A 22,206-nucleotide genomic window follows, 5' to 3' on the forward strand; every position below is an offset into this window, starting at 1 on the left:
TTTACGAAGGGACGAAGATGATTGATGAAGGTAGGGCTGTGGATGTTGCCTACATGGATTTCAGTAAGGCCTTTGGCAAAGTCCCTCATGGCAGACTGGTATAGAGGGTGAAGTCACATGGATCAGAGGTGAGCTGGCACGATGGATACAGAACTGACTCGGTCATAGAAGACAGGGTAGCAGTGGAGGTATGCGTTTCTGAATGGAGGGATGTGACTACGGGGTTCCGCAGGGATCAGAGTTGGGACCTTTGTTGTTTGTAGTACAAATGATTTGGAGGAAAATGTAACTGGTCTGATTAATAAGTTTGCGTCCGACACAAAGATTGGTAGAATTGCGGATACTGGTGAGGACTATTGGAGGATAGAGCAGGATATAGGTGGGTTGGAGAGTTGGGTGGCAAGATGGCAGATGGCGTTTAATCCAGAGAAATGTGAGATAATATATTTTGGAAGGTCTAATATAGATGGGAAATGGAAGAACCCTTAAGAATATTGACAGACAGAGGGGAACAGGATGTATTGGTCCACAGGTCACTGAAAGTGGCAATGCAGGTGGAGAAGATAGTCAAGAAGACATACGGCATGCTTACCTTCATTGGTCGGGGCATTGAGAATAAAAATTGGCAAGCCATGCTGCAGCTGTACAGAACCTTAATTCGGCCACACTTGGAATATAGTGTTCAATCCTGGTCGCTACATTACCAGAAGGATGTGGAAGCTTTGGAGAGGGTACAGAAAAGATTTACCAGTTTGTTACCTGGTATGGAAGGTATTAGCTATGAGGAGAGGTTGGAGAAACTCTTTTTGTTCTCACTGGAATGACGGAAGTTGAGGGGCGACCTGATAGAAGTCCACAAAATTATGAGGGGCCTGGACAGAGTGGATCATCAGAAGCTATTCCCAGGGTGGAAGAGTTAATTATTAGGAGACATAGGTTTAAGGCACGAGGGGTAAAATTTAGAGGAGATATGCGAGGGAAGTTTTTTTAAACTCCGAGGGTAGTGGGTGCGTGGAACCTGCTACCGGAGAAGGTGGTAGAAGCAGGTACGAAAGTGATGTTTAAGGGGCATCTTGACAAATACATGAATAGGATGGGAAGAGAGGAATACGGACCTCAGAAGTGTGGAATGCTTTAAGTTAGACAGGCAGCATGGTTGGCGCAGGCTTAGAGGACTGAAGGACCTGTTCTGGTGCTGTACTTTTTTTGTTCTTTGTTCTTAACTCTGCCAGGAGAAGCTGGGCAGGACACGGGAGTTGCAAAGATGCATCATTCATAAGGAACAAGGAAATTGGGACAGATAGGATGTTTAAGACGACTGAAGTTAAGGGAACAGCGACCAAGGTATTGGAAGAACTCAAGGGAGAGTTAACAAAGTGTTCTAAGTAAAAGGGACAATTGCACTAACCAGATTTAAAGTAGGACAGCAGCCTTCAATGTTAAAACAAACATCTGATGTCATTTTAGTAAGAGTCCTGGAATCGAGAGTTAAAGCAATTGTGAACAGTTTGTGCAGCAGGCTAGACAAATCCTAAAGTGGTAGGTGTAATATCTCAGATTGGATTCACTGTTAAAAGTGGAGCAGAAGCTGTGGTTAAAAGAGTCATTTGTAAAACCTTGATTGGATTTGGAATGCAAATCCCAAAGGGAAAGTGTTCTTAGAGAAGATTGTAAAGCATGTTTTTGGGAGTGGAGTTGAAAACTCTTGTGACAATTATTTGGAGGGATTCTGAGGAGAAAGCCACAGACACTAACTCGGGTTCAGAGTGGAATGTGTGAATTTGACCACAGCCATTCTGTGTGCCGAAAGGGGCTTTGTGTTAATGAGGCCATTATAGCATAAAATTTAGTAATCAGTGTCAATATTAAAATCTGTGAGTAATTGTTAAGCTAAAGGGGGCATAAATAGTATTGTATTATAATCCAGGTTTTTCATGTTTAATAAATGCTTTATTCTCGTTGTTAAAACTAATTAGCAATCCTGTGACTTTTGTTCCAACACGTTTTATTTTTAAAAAAGTAAAAGTTATGGTCTTTTGATCCAGAGTTCCATTCTGGAATCTTTCCATCAAATAGGATCGTAACAGAAAGCTGCAGGGTAATATACTATAAATGCTTTTTTTCATGATCAGATACTGGAGCAATATGCATCTGAAAGCACAGCATTAGCTTTTATATTTAGTTTGACAAGTTGAGAGAAAAGGGACAAGTAATGAGAGAGTTAGAAAGGAATTGGTTCAGGGGTTGGGAGGGCACAGAGTACAAGTTTGACGGTATTGGAAACGTGAAGAAAACAGCACGGTAGCATAGTGGTTAGCACAGAAGTCACTGTTCCAGGGTCCCAGGTTCAATTCCTGGCTGGGTCACTGTCTGTGCGGAGTCTGCACGCTCTCCCAGTGTCTGGGTGGGTTTTCTCCGGGTGCTCCGGTTTCCTCCCACAGTCCAAAGATGTGCGGGTCAGGTGGATTGGCCATGATAAATTGCCCTTAGTGTCCAAAAAATGTTAAGTGGGGGTTACTGGGTTATGGGGATAGGGTAGATACGTGGGCTTTGTAAGGGCAGGTGCAGACTCGATGGGCCGAATGGCCTTCTACAATGAAAAGTCTGCATAGGCATCTGGCTGCAAGCTGCCTGTATCCCCATTTCTCCCTAGATTCGAGCTCAGACAGCAGGAAGGAAGGAAAAATGAGGGAGAGAGCACAACATTAGTACTATTAAACAGAGGGTTAGTGATGCAGGATAAAGTGAACAGTGGTCAGTATTTGATTTAGAAGAAAAAGAGGAGCCAAGAGTGGCAACACTCCCTTAGAATCTGTTCTACTTTCCTTGGGAACAGTGTATTTGAAATTTTTCTTCAGTCGGAAGTCCCCATGTAAGGATTGCATTGCAATTTTCCTCAATGGGAACCACACTAAAGTACGATAAAAATTGCAAACTTTGGATGGTTCTGATTGTCTTACAGTAATAGTTACCGGAAAAAGTTAGAAGATTTAAAACCACTTCTAACATCAGGGTAAGTCGAGTATTGACCCCTCCCAAACCTTCCACAGGACTGCCCACCCCCTGACTATACACCACTATCACTATTCCCATCCACCAGCTGCACCCGGCAACCTTCCGACCCACTAATAGATCATCCTGATTCACTGAGTACAGCCCCACCCCCACAACTACACTCCCCCCCCCCCCCCCCCCCCCCCCACTGACCACCTCGTGATCCTTCCACTGATCATCCACCAACCCTACATACCTTATACACTTACCTCCTCCCTGGATTCTCAACGTGCTTGCACCTTTAAACTTATCTGCTTTACGGCGGCCAGTGCCATAAGATAGGGACATGGCTCCCTTACCTGCCACTCTCCTTTGACACAAGGCATCAAGAACCCACTGTGCTACACTGTTCTCACCCGACCTGAGTTGGCAGGCGCAGCAAGAAAGGAGAGGTTTCATTTCCAGGTATTTAAGTAGGAGCGACTGGACCCAACTTTGATTGCCACTCCACGGAAGTTACAGGCCTAGTTTCCTTGGAAACAGTATATTGTTTTTTGTCCGGCCATTGTTTTGCCTTGTCACTGAGATCTCTAAATTGCTTGTCCATCATCCAATACTGGATGAGCATAAATCATTGGGAAGACCGTGAAAGCCATTGTCTTCAGTCCTCGCTGCAAACTTCATTCTCACCCTGCTGACTCCATCCCTCTCCCTGGCAACAGTCTAAGCCTAAACCAGACTGATCACAACCTTGGTGCTGAACATAATCCCTAGATGAGCTTCTGAGCACACATCTCTGTAATCACTAAGATCACCTACTTCCACCTACAACTGAAGACATTCTCGCAAAGGGTAAAAGGGTAAAAGGCTTCCACATTGTATTCTTTCACTCTTATTCCGTGCTAAAATATATATTTAACTAAAATCTACATCTCACTGCCTGCTCATATGTGACATGATTTTGAGTAATGCTTTTATGTGAGCATTTGACATGGCACTACCTTTATAAATATTTAGAATAGAAATGTGTGAAGTAAACATTTATCTTTGTCAGTGTTGCAGGCACCAGCTGCGCAATGTAGCTGCGGTCACTTTTCCAGCTTTACCTTCCAATTGTGTCTCAAACCCTGTCCACTATCTTGTTTTCACTCCATTGCAGTTTAAGCTTTTCATTTTGAATTTGTAAATTTAAATAGCCCATTACTTAACTAACCACTCGCTCCCTCCTCAAGTAAGGCTGTAATGTTTTGAGACCCTGCTGGCTCCTATTTAATCAGCCTCAGGCTTCCTCCTCTTCACTCCTTGCTGCTCCTTAACTCCCTGCCCGTTCAGCCAATTCTTGGATTGCCTGTTGTCTTTCAAACACACCATAGGACATTTCTTTTACTTTTGTCAATGAAATGTAACCTGTGCTTTTAGCATTTAAGCATGAAGGTGAAATAGGCTGTCTGGGGAAGCAAGAACCAGAAAGCAAAGAGGAAAACTAATAAGCAGGATAGGGGAATATTAAATAATTGGTCTGAGGGGGTTTTATCCAGGAACCAGGTGGGATGTTGCTACTAGTAAATTGCCCCACCACACAGTGAGGAACAAGGAGTAATTGTTATTGTTGGAGAGCGAGGGCACAACAAGTAATGAGAAAGTGGGAAAGGCATTGGCGCGGAGGATGAGAGAGGAAGTGAGTGCATAGAATACTAGTTTCTCAATATTGGGAAACCAATGAAGAAAACAGAGAGTCTGCATAGGCCTCTGCTAGCTTCAAGCTGCCTATTTTCCCACTTCTCCTTGAGTTCTGGCTCAGACAGAAGGAAGGAGAAAAAGAGAGAGCTAGAGCATAGCACTGGCACAATGGAAACAGTACATTGGGTCGAGAAGGTGAGGGATACAAGGTAAAATGAACAATGGTCAATATTTGATTCAGCAGAAAGAGAAGAGCCAGAAATGGCAACACTTCTTCAGAATATCTTCTAGCTTCTTTGGAAACTGTGCATTTGAATTTTTTATTCAAGTTATTTTGGCCATTATTTGGCTTTGGCCCCAATGTCTTTTTCGGACTGCTTGTCCAACACTGAGTACTGGATGATCAGAAATTTCCTCCAACTGAAGATTGAGAACACCAAAGCTATTGTCTTCTCTGGCCCTAGCTACTGGCTCAATTTCTGTCTCACATCTGTCTGAGGTTGAATCACTTTGTTGGTAACCTAGGTATTTTATTGGACTCTGCGGTGAGCTTCCAGCTGCCCATACCTGCACCTTCACCAAAGCCACCTTTCATCCTTCGCCATATTGTCTCATTCCACCTCCTGCCTCAGCTCATCTACTGCTGCAACCCTCATCTATGACTTTGTTGCTTCTGGATTGACTCTTGCAACACACTCCTGACCAGCCTACTATTTTCCACCTTCCAGAAATTGAGTTAATTCACAACTCTGCTATCCATGTTCTAATTTGAATCAAGTGCTGTTTACTTGTCCATTCCTCTGTGCTTAGTGATTTACCTGGGCTCCCAATTAACAGCACCATGATTTTTAGATTTTAAAATCTTTTTTCAAGTCACTCCATGACCCTGCCTCTCCCTCTCCACATTAATTTCTCCAGCCCTATCAACCCTCCGAGTCATGTGTGGTCAGTGGCGTGCAGAGGTCTGGTGATGCCCGGGGCAAATCTTGATTGTATGCCCCAAAGACTCAAGCATAAGGCCTAATATACTGAGAAATATTATGAGAAAGGAAAACATTTTAAATATATAAACACAGATGAAACATGAAATAAACGCTTTATTCGATTTTAATATAAATCAATCAAATTTATTAAGTTCTTTTCCCCACAAAACACCTGAACTACTTCACTTTTTAAGTGGGTCGGCGCAGACTCGATGGGCCAAATGGCCTCCTTCTGTACTGTATATTTTATGTTCTATTACAGCACCTCATTGACTTAAAGTCCTTGGAACACCCTGTGATCATGGAAGACACTATATAAATGCACATCTTTCTTTATCAGATCTCATTAAATAAAATCAGCATCAGAAACTGCCTCCTATATTTTTAAAAATCAACACACCTGCCATTACATTTTACCAAATTAATAGTAAAAATGCTCTTTTCCTAGGTTTTCCTTTCAGAGGAATGGCTAATAATTTATTGAGAATGCCCAATACATACAATCAATATTGCATTAATCATAGAACTTGAAGCTTTTTGTCTTTTTAGTCTTATTTTTGTTTTTGGAAGAGATTTAATTGTACTTTTAATCCAGTATTTCATTGCCATATTTTGGTAATATTTCAATTTTACTACTGGAAATCATTAAATTCAAAACAGATTTTTATTGACCAAGTTGTCATTCTAGTCTTTTCAGAATTTGTGTTTCACTCCTCTGACAACTCATGGGGCCAAGCCATCGAAAATTATACTGCTACTGATCAGAAACTGGCTGAAATTTTGAAAACATGGGCAATGCAAGGAAAATTTGCTCTAAAGTTTGCTGCAACAAAATCTCGGCTATCGCCCAACATAATGTTCGGGGGGGGGGGGGAGGGCTGGCAAACTCAGCTGCCCACCGCAGGAGGGAACGGAAAAGAAAACCACACAGCTCGTTAAAACGGTCACCTGCTGCCGTCCACACACCACTTTTGCGTTCAGTTTACATCGTCAACAACCGTGCCCGTGTGCGCCTGGGGCCAGCTGACCTGCCCTCCCCTCCCCACTCAAGTAACCGAAGTAGTCCGAAGTTACCTGCCCTCCCCATCAACAACGCTCGCGCGAGCGGGCCAACCCCTCTCCTTCGCTCGGCGGTTGCTCTCGGAATGCTCCGGGCACTTCCCAAGACGGCGCTCGGGACCGCCTCGAGCTGTTTACCGACACTCCATCCAAAAACACACACACACATAAGGGTCAGGTTTCGTGGGGGGTTGGGGGGGGGGGGTGGGGGGGGAGTGGCTGACAGGCGGAAGTGACGGCACCATGGGCCGGCCAGGCGGGAGGAGCTCGAGGTGCTTGGGGGCCAATGGCGGCGCGCCGGGAGAGCGCGCGGAGCGAGTGAGCGTGCACACGGGGTGAGGTCGTGCCACTCAACACTGCTAGCGTCCAACGTGCACACACTGAGCAAAGGTTAGGGTTTAACGCGTGTCTGCACACAGGGAAAAACACATTGATTTACAAACGCTGTTTGTTTGAGGTCCCACATCTGCCTGGAACGGGCACCTTCCTATTCACAACTGGCAGGAATAAGTTTATTTGTTATTTGTTAATCTGATTGAATGCCCCCATCCAATGGATGCCCGGGGCCAACGCACCGTCGGCCCCCCCCCTCTGCACGCCACTGTGTGTGGTCCCCTAATCCTTCATTATTGTGGAAAATAAAAGCTCATGGTGAGGGTGAAACATATTGGCATGGATTCAAGATTGGCTCACTAACAGGAAACAAAGTTGGTATTAATGGTTCTTTTTCTGGTTGGCAGGATGTGCCACGGATCAGTTCTGAGGCCTCAACTTCTTACAATTTATATAAATCACGTGGGTGAAGGGACTGAACGTATGATTGTTTAATTTGCTGATGACACAGGCATAGGTCGGAAAGTAAATTGTGAAGAGGTTGTAAGGAGGCTACAAAGGGACATTGGTTAAGTGAGTGGGCAAAAATCTGGCAAATGGAGTATAATGTGGGTAAATGGGAAACTCTATTTTGGCGGGAAGAATAAAAAAGCTTATTGTCTAAATATTGAGAGATTGCAAAGCTCTGAGGTGCAGAGGGATCTAGGTGTCCTCGTGCATGAATCACAAAATGCTAGTGTACAGGTGCAGCAAGTAATGAGGAAAGTTAATAGAATGTAATCATTTATTAGAGGGGGAATTTATTACAAAAGTAGGGGGGTTATGCTTCAGCTGGACTGGGCATTGGTTACACCACATCTGCAGTATTGTGTACAGTACTAGCCTCCTTACTTAAGGAAATATGTAAATGTGTCAGAAGATGTTTAGAGACAGTTTACTGGACCAATACAAGAATGTGCAGGTTGTCCTGTGAGAAAAGGTTGGAGAAGTTAAGCTAGCATCCACTAGAGCAATGGTTTTTCAAGCTGCAGGTCGCAACCTGTGGATGGGTCACAGGAGGGTGTTGGAAGGGTTGAAGGGCGGCATGGTTAGCACTGTTGCTTCACAGCTCCAGGGTCCCAGGTTCAATTCCCAGCTTGGTCACTGTCTGTGCGGAGTCTGCACGTTCTCCCTGTGTCTGCATGTGTTTCCACTGGGTGCTCTGGTGTCCTCCCACAGTCCAAGGTCGCGCAGGATAGGTGGATTGGCCATGCTAAATTGACCTCAGTGATTAAGTGGGGTTACGGGGATAGGCTGAGGGTGTGGGCTTAAGTGGGCAGCACTTTACAAGGGCCGGTACAGACATGATGGGCCGAATGTTCCCAATCCCAAAAGAAGCGCAAAATGGCCACTGCTGGTATTTAAAATGAGAATGGTAACTTCTACCGGCATTCAAAATGGGAATGGCTGCATTATCAGCCGTGCAGTCCGCCGATCAAAAGATGCAACAGTGAGCAGGTCATGTGCTCTGCACATACACTTGGCGCCAAAACGCCTCATACGCATGTGAATTTGGTGCGTAATCACAGAGGCGAGCTTCTTTTATTTTCTACCTGCCAGCACGCAAGGCAAGAGGGCTGTGAAGATGGATAATTTTGTTACAAAAAGGAGATGGCCAGAGACTCAAATAGGCTGTGTACCTACTGCCCAGGATCTTGCATCTGAATCAGCTGGAGAGAGCTGCGCAGCAGAGTCCATGGCAGGGTAGAGCAGTGCTTGTATTAGCTCTGAGTTTACAGAGATTAATTAATGACCTCATAGTTAAGGATCCTTGAGGGAGTATTGACCTTGGTGTGGTAGAATTCAAGATTCTGTTTAGGGGTGATAAAGTGGAGTCTCGCACTAGTGTCCTGGAATTAAACAAAGGAAATTACATTGGCTTGAGGACAGATTTGGCCCATATAGACTTGGGTCTGGAATTCCTTCCTTAAACTTATCCATCTGTCTAATTTTTTTTCCCCCTTTAAGATAATCTTTAAAACCTACCCCTTTGACCAAACGCCTTGAGCTGTTAAGAGTGCAATGTGAATGTTGTAAGTCCCATTCCTGGTATTTCAATTCTTTAGTCTAGGTAAGATGGTCATTGTTCTATTTCAGTTATATAACTTGGTGTTTTGTTTATTCAGTCCTACTTCCATTGCTTTTTAAAGTAGTAACGGTCTGCTGTTCTGTTCTGCGATGGTTCCCTAGGTCGTGGTTCTGACGGAGCGACCTGGGGCCCGGTCTACCTCTGGGGGCTTATTGAAGCTCTCCTTCCCGACCAGCTTCCCGAGCATCTTTGATATATACTCGGTTGGGCTCCTACCTTCGGTGCCCTCTGGTAACCCGACGATCCGGAGGTTCTGGCGCCGAGACCTGCTCTTGTGGTCATCTATTTCTGGCCTTCAGAGTCTTATGGGTCGCTGCCAACCTCGTTAGTTTGGCCTCCAACGAGGCTATTTGTTTGTCTTGTTCAGTGACCGCCTATTCCACTTTGCTGATTGTCGCTCCTTGGGCCGCCGGGCGTATTGCACCTTGTCTATCGACCCATCTATGGACGGCAGTGCGACCTCGATTGTAGTCTCCGTCGCCGACATTAGGTCCTCCTTTACTGCCTCACTATGCTTTTGGAGTTCTATTGAGATGACTCCATCAGCCTCTCTGTCAAAGACTGGAATGGCATTGACGACTCTGCTGTGTCCACCATGTTTGGATTTGTGTTGCCACTTGCGTCAACTGGCTCCGATGCTGAGACTGTGCGCTGCTTACTTTTGCTCCTCTTGCATCCTGTCTGGTGGTTCGCTGGCATCCCAAACTGGTCGATGAGGATTGGATTGATGCGGCTTTTTCCAAGCTTGGTGCCCGTTCGTCGGGTCAAAGAAAGAGTTCCTAGATGGGAGCCACCTTTTGTGCGACTGCTCAGCTCATGGCCGCCACCAGAAGTCTAAACATAATAAATTTGAAAGGTAAGAATTAACCAGCTGGTCCATCAAGCCTCCCAGAATCCTGGCATTAGGGACATCATGATCCAGTACACATTCCCATTCCCCTGGCACATGTACCCACCTGTCCACCATCAGGCGTGTAATAGGGGCTGGTTTAGCACAGTGGGCTAAACAGCTGCCTTGTAATGCAGAACATGGCTTGTAATGCAGAACAAGGACAGCAGCGCGGGTTCAATTCCCGTACCAGTCTCCACGAACAGGCACCGGAATGTGGTGACGAGGGGCTTTTCACAGTAACTTCATTGAAGCCCATTTGTGACAAGCGATTATTATTATTATCTCCTGCAAGAGGCAAAAGGAAAGTCAACCAAAGGCCCAGCTGCTCTGACCCTCTTCGGCAATCAAAATTAGTCCAGGAGATGATTTAGATAATGGACATACACTTTGTATTGTACATACATTATTTACAAGCTGTAATCTTCCCAGTCAGGAAGTGGCCCAGTTTTTCATGTGTAATAATTGTTATTTCCTTGGATACGTTTCTCTGCAAGGTCATAGAAGATGCATCTTCTAGGTTATGGGGATCGGAAACCCAATCCAGACTGCAAGCTCTATATATACCAGATATACTCGAGAAAAAGTTATGTTTCTGGGGCAGCACGGTGGTGCAGTGGTTAGCACTGCTGCCTCACACCGCTGAGGACTGGGTTCGATCCTGGTCCCGGGTGGCTGTCCATGTGGGGTTTGTACATTCTCCATGTGTCTGCGTGGGTCTTACCCCCACAAGCCAAAATGATGTGTTGGGTAGGTGGATTGGCCATGCTAAATTGCCCCTTAATTGGGAAAAAAAAGGTACTTTAAATTTATATTTAAAAAAAAGGTTGTGTTTCTAAGACTAAATGTTAGCCAAAAGGTCGAAGGGTGGACTTTTACACGAGTAATGGTTTAGAAGAGTTGAAATTCACTGTCTCCCATCAATGGCTATTGCAGCGTTGTCTGGTCAGATACAGAACCTGCTAACCCTGCCATCAAAAGTAGCAATAAAGGAGTCCAAAAAGTAATTTCATTGTTGAATTTTCATTTGTAAGTAACTAATACCCATTGGGACAGAAATGAATTTGTGTACACTAGAGTTTAGCTCAGTGGGCTAAACAGCTGGTTTGTGATTCAGAACAAGGCTAGCAGCGCGGGTTCAATTCCTGCATCAGCTTACCCGAACAGGCGCCGGAATGTGGCGACTAGGGACTTTTCTCAATAACTTCATACTAGTGTCAATAAAAGGTTATTATTATTATTAATCAAATTTCTCTAATTACTCACTTACAGTCGTGGTTGCACCACAATATTAAGTGAAACATTAGTTCCCATAGGAATCAATGTTAAAACTGTTGTCAGGTTCTATTAGACTCTCCTAATCAAAAAAAAATGGCACCATTGATAAAAGAGCAGCTTTCAAAGGCAATTTAAAAAAAATTGGATTGTAGGAGCCCCATCTCGGCACTTCTGCACCCTTGGGATTTGTATTTCCACACGGTCGGAGCTCTGAATTTGAACCAGGTATGAATCTTGAATGGGAATGCAAGTCCTGGAAGAGAAGTGGCGAAAGGGTGGTTCAGGGAGTGGGTGAGGCTACAAACTGAGGAGTGGGAGGTGTTGCAACCCTGGGAGGGGGATGGCTGCAACTATGCGGTTGGGGATGGGAAGACATTGAAACTCGGGAGGGGGAAGAGGCTGCAAGCCAGAGGTTGAAGGAGGGAGCGGCCACAATTCAGAGGTTAGGGAGGGGGGAGAGGCTGCAACACTGATGTTGAAGGGGGGAGAGGCTGCAACTCAAGAGGTTGGGGAGGAGGAAGAGGCCACAATTCAGAGTAGGGCAGAGGCTGTAACTCGGGGAGCGGGGAAAGGCTGCAATTATGGGAGTCAGCAGAGATTTCTCCAAAATGGCACCAATCGGCTCGCACAGGAACCAATGTTAAAGTGAATAGTGCTCATTGTGATTTCAGGCCCCATTAACTTACAGACATTACAGCAAAACAATGTTAAATGAGTACTTGTGTACAAATTTATACAACTTAATTCAATTTTGTCATGGCTAGTTGTCTTCACTAATGCTGTTTTCCCTCCAACTCACCGGTTCATAGGCTGAAATGTCTAACTTTATGGGAGTCTCTCCATGTTACTGATGTAGGTCAATCTGTATCATTCTTTTGTCGGTGTTTAATTATAGACCAATAAAATGCGATAAGCCAGTGTTCTGCGGGAGACGCAGTGAAGCCTTGGTATTCTGTCGCACTACAAAATAGTTTCTCTTCATAAGCCTGGCAAACCAGGGCTACCTTTGAAATCTGTGATGCCTATAGATTCATGAGAATCTGCGAGTCTGTTCTAGCAACTTTCATTTCTGTATTTTGAAACTTCATTTTCCATCTTGGTTCACATGCTGTTTGCACATTATTCCTAGGCATCTGCCTCATCTGTGTAGCGAGCTTCCTCCAGTCTCTAATATTATTTTCTGTTATCTTGCTTTCTTTAGCTCATGGTTTTTCAAAGTGCCGGTCGTGACCCGCTGGTATCGGGAGGGATGCAGAATGATTGGTGGGCATCCTGCAGCGGTCCCGATCGCAGGAGAAGCGCCCAATGGCCACTATTGGCATTTCTATTGAGAATGGTGGCTACTGCCGTCTTTTAAATGAGACGAAATAAGGCTGTGTGCAGTATTCCGGCTAGAAGTGGCAGTAGTGAGCAGGGCACACACCCTGCATGTACATGTCATGTCAAGCGCACCGTATGTACCTGCTTTTGGCACCAAGTCACAGAAGAGAACTACTTCCATTTTCTAGCTGCTGGCAAGCAATGCCAGGGGACTGTGAAAATGAATCATTTTCTTATCAGAAAGAGATAGCCAGAGACACAGAGGCAGTGTACCTACTGGACAGGATCTCATGATTGAATCTGGTGGAGAGATCTGCTTGGGAGAAGACAGTGCTAGTGTTAGCTCTTTACAAAGCTCTGGGGCCTCTGGTTAACAGCCAAAAAGAAAAAAAACTTAACTTGTGAACAAAGCAGGAAAAGATGATTTCTTGAGGTATGGTTTTGTCAAATGTGCTATTGCAAACAATGATGCAAAGCCCAGGTGTGTTTTTAAAGATACATTTAGAGTACCCAATTCATTTTTTTTCCCAATTAAGGTGCAATTTAGCGTGGCCGATCCACCTGCCCTGCACATCTTTTTGAGCCCAGATGTGTTATATGCAGAGAAGTACTTTGAAATGAAGGCAGGAGTTTTTAAGATTTTGAAAGAGAAGTGATGGGTGAAAAATTTATTTTGAGATTGAGATCCCAGAGTCAGTTATTAAATTTCAGTGGACTCCAAATGAAAAGACTATCCTGCTGTACTTTGCCTGTGATATGACAGTAAAAACACACCAAAAACACATGAGATTGGCACCATTCTGAATTAGCATTTCTCAGGATATCCAGTGCTGAGTAAAACGAGCGTTTTGTTGCTGTTGCTCTTCATGACCTACATGTGCGAGGTTTGATTTTCCGTTCTCACAAAGATGAAAATGGCACAAAGGAACTGGCTGAACTCTACAGCTCTACATTGCCCTCTCCTCCTGTGAACCTGACTGGAGTGAGATCATGAGGACCAAGAAGGCTCCTCTTTCGCATTAAAGATAAGCGAACATGGCATTTTCCACGAAGGCCGGGTAGCGTGGGTCCCGAAGGTCGGGTGGTGTGGTTCCCAAAGGTCGGCCGCTTGGCAAATGTGGGTCCCTGGTTTAAAAAAAAGTTTGAAAAACACTGCTCTACCTGCTGCATAATTATTTGTCTTCTCTGCAAGTTTGAGCGGGGCTGTGTATCTGCCTTACCGTCTTGATACAGCATTGTCACATTCAAGGGCAGGATTGATGGGCATGCAACAGTGAGGTGTTAACCGTGACATCCTGTGTTGACTTTTGCAGGCATGAGTTTAACAATTTTGGTCCATCCTCCCTTCCAGCAGATAGCACCATATCTACCCAATACCCTGTGCTTGAGGACCCAGCCTAGTTCAGGCTTGACATTGTGAATTCTGGCGTGAAGAACGCACACTGTGAAAGATGTGAACGCACAACTGATGGAATGGAAAAAAAAATCTATAGCAGATAAACATGGTGATGCAGAGCACATTAACAAAGGGAGAAACATAAACAGAGAGTAACACAGAGTAAAAATAAATGAACAGATGTGGCAAAATCAACAAAGCGACTCTTCCAAAATCTAATGTGGATGTGTAAGCTAAGTGCTTCCAAACTGGACATATAAATTGTTGCAGCATTGACATTTTCTTTGTGCTTTTAGGATAGTTTTAAAAATCAAAGGACTCAGCAAGCAGCATCATTGCAGTCTTTCTGACCTCAACCTTGCTGCCAAAGCCTGTCTTGAGCACCCCTGATCCCTCTTACCACTTTGTAAAAGAAACAAAGCCCTCAAGAAATCACTGCCAAATCTTTTTTCGAAGAAACACCTGTTCAACAAAATAACACATGAGAGAGACCTTGTGTTAGTTCAAAATCTATATTATAATTATTTGAGTTTGGATCCAAGTTTCTATAGAGATGAATTACCTGCTAGACGAGCAGCACAGTTCAACTAATGCTAATTGCTGTATCTTGTATTACAATTGTGTGGCAACCGAAGTGTGCAATGATTTTCTGTGTTTCATTTTAAGGTTTGAAACATCACAGATTGAATGGTGATTCAAAGCCTAATTTTAGCCATGCCTGTCGCAGGGTTGAGTGTATTAATATATAAGGGCACCTAGAATATGAACATTTACAAAATAGATGGCAAAATTGGTGAAGAATAGTTTCCTTCGAATTACGAATCTTTTCAAAAAAATATATTTTTATTGGCATTTTGCATTTATTATCCAAACTCTGCAGAATAACACACAAACTCTTCTGGTCCTGGCACTTTTCCTGACTGCATGGAATTAACGTATTCCACAATTTCGCCCAGCTCTAGCAGTGCTTCCAGTCCTTGTTTCCTGTCCTCCCCACCTCCATATGTCCAGTCCAGCGACGGACTGTTCCATCCTCGAGCTGCCCTCTGGGGGCTTGAAGGTGTATAGCCCTCGGTAGAAGTTTACAAAGGCCTCGTTAACCTCTTTTGGGTCTGCTACCATTTCTGTCTCTAACCTGCACTATCCCTTTTGTGGCTGCCTGTTTTCTCAGTTGGTGTGCCAGCATGCAGCTGACCTTGTCTTTGTTCTCGTAGGGAGCTCCCTGTGCCTGGCAGAGCTGGTGGACAGTCTTCCTGTGGAGAGCCATTCACATTCCATCTCAGCTTTTTCCTCTCCACCAGCAGTTCTATGGTTGTGGCCAAGGAGTAACCCCGATCTACCTCGAGTATGGAGTCGATCAGCCGCTGCTTGGCTGCCCTTTCTTTCTTATCCCTAAGGGCTCTAATCACTGCCTTCAATGCCACCCAGAACGTGGAGGGTGAGACCCCCCCATTCTGATTGCATCGATGGCTTGGGATATCTTTGTGCAGAATTCCTTATTGGTGAGGAGAGCTGCATCCAGCCTCCATAGGGGATGTTGGGCCTGGCCCTTCTTCAACCTCACATCAGTGTAGTGTGGCGCGAGGTGGAACATTACAATTGTGGAGTATTCCATCGTTGTTGCTTCTGGAAGCACCATCTTCCCTACGGCAAAGAAGTCTGTGTGAGTAGGAGGAAAAGGAGATTTTTTTTCTCTCTTGGGTGGTTGAACCTCCAGTGTCGCCTCCCCCGGCCAATCTGCTACATACAGGTGTTTAATTCCTGTGCCATACCTGACACATTTCCTGTCCTGGTGTTGGATCCATCCATTGTTGGGTCCTGTACAGCTCCACGTCCCCATGTACTGTTCCCTGCTCCGATGCTGAGGTTTCCCTCACTTCGTCTTTTAAAAAAATTAATTTAGAGTACCCAATTCTTTTTTCCACTTAAGGGTAAATTTACCGTGGCCAATTCACTTACCCTGCATATCTTTAGGTTGTGGGGATGAGACCCACGCAGATATGGGGAGAATGTGCAAACTCCACAGAGGCAATGACTCAGGGCCGGGATTGAACCCTGGTCCTCGACGCCGTGAGGCAGTAGTGCTAACCCTGTGCCACTCTGTGGTCACTCCTCCCGTCGCCTTTGCTGGCTTTTTATCTGTGCGGTTTGATTTTTCCCATCCTGTTTGGCAGTGTGGTTAATGTGTGGTTAAACTGGGGGGTTATGAGTACTTTTGCTGCCTCTTTGTCGGAGTTAAAAGGCCACAGTCGTAGTTCTTAGACGAGAGTCACCTTTCGTGCAACCACTCAGCTCACGGCCGCCACCGGAAGTCCACATATTTTGATTGCAATTTAAATTGCTGTAAAAATATTTTATATTTCTGTACCATATTTAAACACCTATTCTTTATTCATTCAAATAATGAACTTCCTTTAAGCCATCACCTCAAGCTCCCTTATAAAATTGAACAGTACTACCGGAGCGTTATTTAATGCAATGATACAGTTATGAAAGGAGTGAAATGTTTTCTGGCGATGTGCCATATTGTTCCATATTTAAAAGCATGCTGAGCTGATAGTGGAGCAACGTGGATAGCAACTGTGCAGGTGTCCAACTCCAACCCATTCACTGTGGAGAAATATAATTGGGTGATGGAAGGGAATGGTGAACTAAGCTAAAGCACCCCTTTATTTTAAAATGAGCTGTGAAAATTGTGTCCCCTTTTAAGAATCAAAATTCAACACTGGCCACAAAGCAACCTCCGTGCTGCAGGTTGAGATGAGGGAGATGAATTAAGGGCACCTGACAGTGGCGTACAAAACTGAGCTGATTTGTTTGATTGAGTTTTTGTAAATCCTCACATCATCAATTAACTCAAAATTCACTCAAAATAAACTGACCATTAACCCTTTGAGAACTGACATAGAGTTTCTGCACCAAAATTATTTAACCAAAGCTGATTTCTCCCTGACAAAATATCACATCCATTTTGCCAGGCTCTTTGTCATTTATTCTCGACTATAATTCCTTGTCATGCATTCTATTCTTTATTCATTCAAATAATGAACTTCCTTTAAGCCATCACCTCAAACTCTCTTACAAAATTGCACAGTACTGCCGGAGCGTTATTTAATACAATGATCCAGTTATGAAAGGAGTGAAATTTGATGTTCAGAAATGGATTAAAATGATCAGTCAGCAAGTAATTGTTTATCATTTTTCATTTGAATTGTTTATTTGTACATTCTTCAGTTGATAGCAAATATTGTTCATTTGCTGCCAAATGAAGAGGTATTCTGATCAGAATTATGATGTGAAGCTGGTGTCCATCATTGTTTTAAAAGTCTACTTTACAGCCCTTTTCTGTTGCTAATTGAGCTGGATTATATAGGACCAGGTAGAAAGCCAAGGCCCAACTGGTTAATCTGGGTAACTGCTGGAAATGAATGTGAGAAGTTGTTGAGATGAGGGCATGAAAGGTCACTCACTGTAAATTGCTAGATGAAGAGAGAAATCTGCTTTTTTAATGCCTTTGCAAAATCCTTCACATCCGATGAAATGCTATTGAAAAATAGTCGTTGTTGCAATATCGGAAAATGTCCCAACTAATTTGCGCGTAATGAGATTCCACGAACAGTAATTTAAAAAAAAAATCAGAACTGTTTTAGGACTGTTGCTTAAAGAGTAATTGTTGGCCATGACGCCAGAAAAATTCCCTGCGTTTCCTTGAATCGTAGTGTAGGATTATTTTCTGTCAATCTCATGTGGTCTTGGCTTCAAGGTGAGACTTCGAGCAGTGAAGCACTCCATTAACAATACACTTAAGAGTTAGATTATGGGGCAGCACGGTGGTGAAGTGGTTAGCACTGCTGCCTCACAGCGCTGAGGACCCGGCTTCGATCCCAGCCCCGAGTCATTGTCCGTATGGAGTTTACCCATTTTCCCAGTTTCTGCGTGGGTCTCACCCCCACAACCCAAAGATGTGCAGGGTTGAATTGGCCATGCTAAATTGCCCCTTGATTGAAAAAAGATTATTGGGTACTCTAAATTTTTAAAAAAAGAGTTAGCTTAGATTATGTGCTCAAATCTCTGAAGGGGGTTTAAAAACATCAACTTCTGAATTAAGCAAGATAATTATCACTGGATACTGGATGGTGTAGATTTGCTGAGGCAAATCTTCCCTCAAATAATAATGATAATGATAAAATGTTAGACCTATATATGCAAAATAATAACCTTGCAAGAATGTGTTATCTTAGAATCATACAATCCCAACAGTGCAGAAGGAGACCATTTGGCCCATCGAGTCTGCACTGACCCTCCGAAAGAGCACCCTACCTCGACCCAACTCCTTGCCCTATCCCCGTAACCCCACCAGGGTTCAATTTAGCATGGCCAATCACATAACCTGCACATCTTTGGAATGTGGGAGGAAACTGGAGCACCTGGAGGAAACCCACATAGACACAAAAAGAATGTGTAAACTCTAGACAGTCACCTGAGATCGGAATCAAATCCAGGTCTCTGGCGCTGTGAGGCAATGCTAACCACTGTGCCACCCTTGTAGGACAGTATGACTTTGAACACAGAACCTGAATTCCCAAAGGCTGGTTTACTGTTTATATTCACTGGATTGATGTTTGTTGTTATACTCTGATTTCTGGTGGTCTGTGAGTAATTTAGCGCACACATTTTTAAAAACAGTAAATCAATTAATGGCCACTTAAGGGCCTCCTCTTGCTGCCACTAGTCAAATAAGTAGTGCTGGGGGTGTCCATGTCATGTGATGAGGTAATCGAGTTTTCCTTGGCGAACAGGCTGTGGCCTGAGGTTGGGGGCAGTGGTACCTCCTGTTTAGGTACCTTATGCTTGCTTACACAGTAATCGCCCTCTGCTACCCAGGGCCTGCCCGACTACACCTAGCAATGTTGCCCCACTTACATTGTACGGTCTCCAGCGAACATCTGCGTCGGGGAGCATTGAGGTCAAAGAAGGAGTCACCGTTCCCAGTGGCGCTGCAGACCTGATGGAGACAGAACATCCTATCTCATGTGCGGATAGAGTGAGCCAGACAAAATTGCGTTTTGTGTTCCCGGGCTGACAGTGCCGGCCTCGCTCAATTTTCCAGCCAGTGAGTCGGGCCACCAATTCTGTATGAAATCCAGACCATAAATATCTATGTAAATACGCACGTATACATTTAGTAGCCTGTTTAGATCAACATTACAAAATGGTCAGTGAGACAAAGTGTAGGAGCACCTCCAACAATAGCAGATTCAGGACATTTATACTTTCCCAGCATTATTATCGATTAAATACAAATAATTCATATAACTTATTTTGTTTTCAGATTCTGGAGCTGTTTTTACATTTGGTAAAAGCAAATTTTCAGACAATGTTCCCAGCAAGTTCTGGCTAAAAAATGACAAAGCTGTCTCTATCAGCTGTGGGGATGAACACACTGCATTCATAACTGGTGAGTCATTAGCCCCAACTTGGAAAATATTTATTTATTTCTCCGTATGTGAAGATGAGGCAGAATTTCGTTTTGCTTTGAATGTTCAGCTAGAGTAATAAATAAGCATCACAGAAATAAAAATACAATTTTTATTACGTCAACATCCACTGTAAGAATAAAAATACACGAAAATATTTTGAAGGTTGGGGCTTGGGTGTGTAAGCGGGGATTGTATGCTAAAGAGGATTTCTTGGTTTTCCTGGGACCGGGCAAGGGGGAAGGAGACCCGGGCGGGGACCTCCATGCAGGCTGGTTTAAGCCGGCCAGTGAACGGGAGTGACGTGGGGTGAGGGGCTGCAGCCATCGAGCCTGGTAGAACAAGTTCCGGTGAGTCTAGCCGGGGTGAAAAGTTGGGGAAGGAGCCGAGGTTGGGGGGGGGAAGAGTTTACAAGAGGAAATGGAGGGGAGGAGTCTGGGAGGAGGTGGGAGTGGGCAGTGTCTACAGTTCATGGGTGTCATTCACGATAATCTTTTGGGGATTGGATGGCATTGAATATCAGGGTAGGGGTTGGGGGGGTGGACCGCATATGTCAATAGTGACCATAGGTGATTCCTGATTCCTTTTTCTTTTTCCTTTTTTTCCACCCTGGGAAGGTTTGTTTTATTTGATGCTTATATTATCAGGTGGGCCGTTGTTTGGGGTGGTGGGAGAATGGGATCATTGTTGTTGATAAGGGGATTGACATTGTATTTGTTACCGTTTACTGTTTGTTGGTGGGGTGTAAATTCTGAAGAAAATGTGAAAATGGAGAATAAAGATATTTTTAAAATATATATTTTGAAGACAAGCAGGGCAGTACGGTGGCACAGTTGTTAGCACTGCTGCCTTATGGCGCTAGAGACCCAGGTTTGATTCTGGCCTTGGGTGACTGGTGTTTGCATACTCTCCCCATGTCTGGATAAAAGCAAATTACTGCGGATGCTGGAATCTGAAACGAAAGAGAAAATGCTGGAAAATCTCAGCAGGTCTGGCAGCCAGACCTTGAGTTTGTCAAAGCCAGACTCAAAACGTTAGCTCTTTCCTCTCCCTACAGATGCTGCCAGACCTGCTGAGATTTTCCAGCATTTTCTCTTTCGCTCCCCATGCCTGCGCGGGTTTCTTCCGGTGCTCGGTTTCCTCCTATAGTCCAAAGATGTGCTGGTGAGGTGGTTTGGTCATGATCAATGTACAGAGTTACAGCGATAGGGTGGGTGAGCGGGCCCAGGTAGAGTGTCCTTTCAGAGGGTTGATGTAGATTCAATCAGCCAAATGTCCTCATTCTGCACTGGAGGGATTCAATAGATAATAGGTCAGAATGATTTATGTATCCAGGTGCACATAAAATTTATTTCACCTTGATTTTCCTCCGACAATATAATTGTTTGGGGGAATAAAACCCCATACACATCATAGAATTTACAGTGCAGAAGGAGGCCATTCGGCCCATTGAGTCTGCACCGGCCTTTGGAAAGAGCACCCCACTTAAGCCCACACTTCCAACCTATCCCCATAACCCAGTAACCTCACCTAACCTTTTTGGACGCTAAGGGCAATTTAGTATAGCCAATCCACCTATCCTGCACGTCTTTGGTCATGGTACTTGCTGTCCATCCTGGAGTCTGACCAGGCTAGTTTTTGTTAACTATGCATGGGAGTGAACTTTTGATGGCGGCCATGGTGTGAGTGGCTGCGCATTTGGCAGCTTCCGCTCGAGGCTGTTTGTTTGGATCTTCTCCCCGCTTGCAGAGTGGATCTTGTAGAAAAGAGGTAGAATTGGCTGGAGAAAAGTTTAACTCCGCTTATGGATGGATCCACGGACCAGAAGTGGTTCGAGAAAAAGGGAGCAGTTGGAGCAAAGGGAATCTTCGTGCGCCACAAGACATGACAAGATGGCAGAGGGTGAAGGGTCTGCCTTGCCTGTTCAGTCAGCTCCGATTTGTGGGAACCACAGGGGGTATTCTTGGGGGGGGGGGGGGGTAGACACAGGGTTCCAGGGGTGGCGGAGGGTGGGGTTGAGCGATTTGGGGACCTGTTTGTGGGGGGAAGCTTTTTGAGATGAGAGGGGTTGGTAGAGGAGTATGAGCTGCCTAGCAGGAATGGGTTCTGGTACTTGCAGGTTCGGGATTTTGTGAGGAAGCAGGTGCCGTCCTTTCCTGACCTCCTGCCCCCGGAATTGCAGGGTAAAGTGATGTCAAAGGCAGGGGTTGGTGAGGGCAGTGTGTCGGAGATTTATAAAGAGTTTGTGGACTGGGAGGCGCCACGAGAGGAGAAGTTAAGCGGAAGTGGGAGGAAGAGCTGGGGAAAGTGCTGGAGGCTGGGTTATGGGAGGAGGCTTTGAGAAGGGTGAATGCACCCTCTTCGTCTGCTTGGCTTAACCTCATCCAATTTAAAGTCGTTCACAGGGTGCATATGACGGTGTCCAGAATGAGCAGGTTTTTTGAAGGGGTGCAGTATAAGTGTGGCCGGTGCGTGGGGTGGTGCGCGAACAATGTCCACATGCTTTGGACCTGTCCGAAGCTGGAGGGATTCTAGCAGCTGTTTGCTGACGTGATGCCTGAGGTGCTGAGGGCAAAGGTGGTCCTGAGTCAAGAAGTGGCAATCTTTGGATTGTTGGAAGACCCGGGAGTCCAGGGGTTAGAGAGGCCGACATTTTGGCCTTTGCCTCT

The 22,206-nt window shown here is 44.8% G+C and overlaps 1 protein-coding gene across 5 annotated transcripts in view; it reads left to right on the top strand.

The window, feature by feature from the left end:
* rpgra (retinitis pigmentosa GTPase regulator a) overlaps window positions 1–22,206 on the top strand; it is a 92,894-nt gene that overhangs the window by 12,853 nt on the left and 57,835 nt on the right. For 4 of the 5 annotated variants that reach the window (XM_038802138.1, XM_038802140.1, XM_038802142.1 and 1 more), the window contains exon 2: window positions 19,393–19,518. The exons of the other annotated variant lie outside the window; for it this stretch is intronic. In XM_038802138.1, the coding sequence (XP_038658066.1) occupies window positions 19,393–19,518 (126 nt within the window). The remainder of the gene's footprint in view (window positions 1–19,392; window positions 19,519–22,206) is intronic. 5 annotated transcript variants of the gene reach the window in all.

Source organism: Scyliorhinus canicula, chromosome 7 (genome assembly GCF_902713615.1).
Source record: "Scyliorhinus canicula chromosome 7, sScyCan1.1, whole genome shotgun sequence".
In the NCBI taxonomy this organism is placed as follows: Eukaryota; Metazoa; Chordata; class Chondrichthyes; order Carcharhiniformes; family Scyliorhinidae; genus Scyliorhinus; species Scyliorhinus canicula.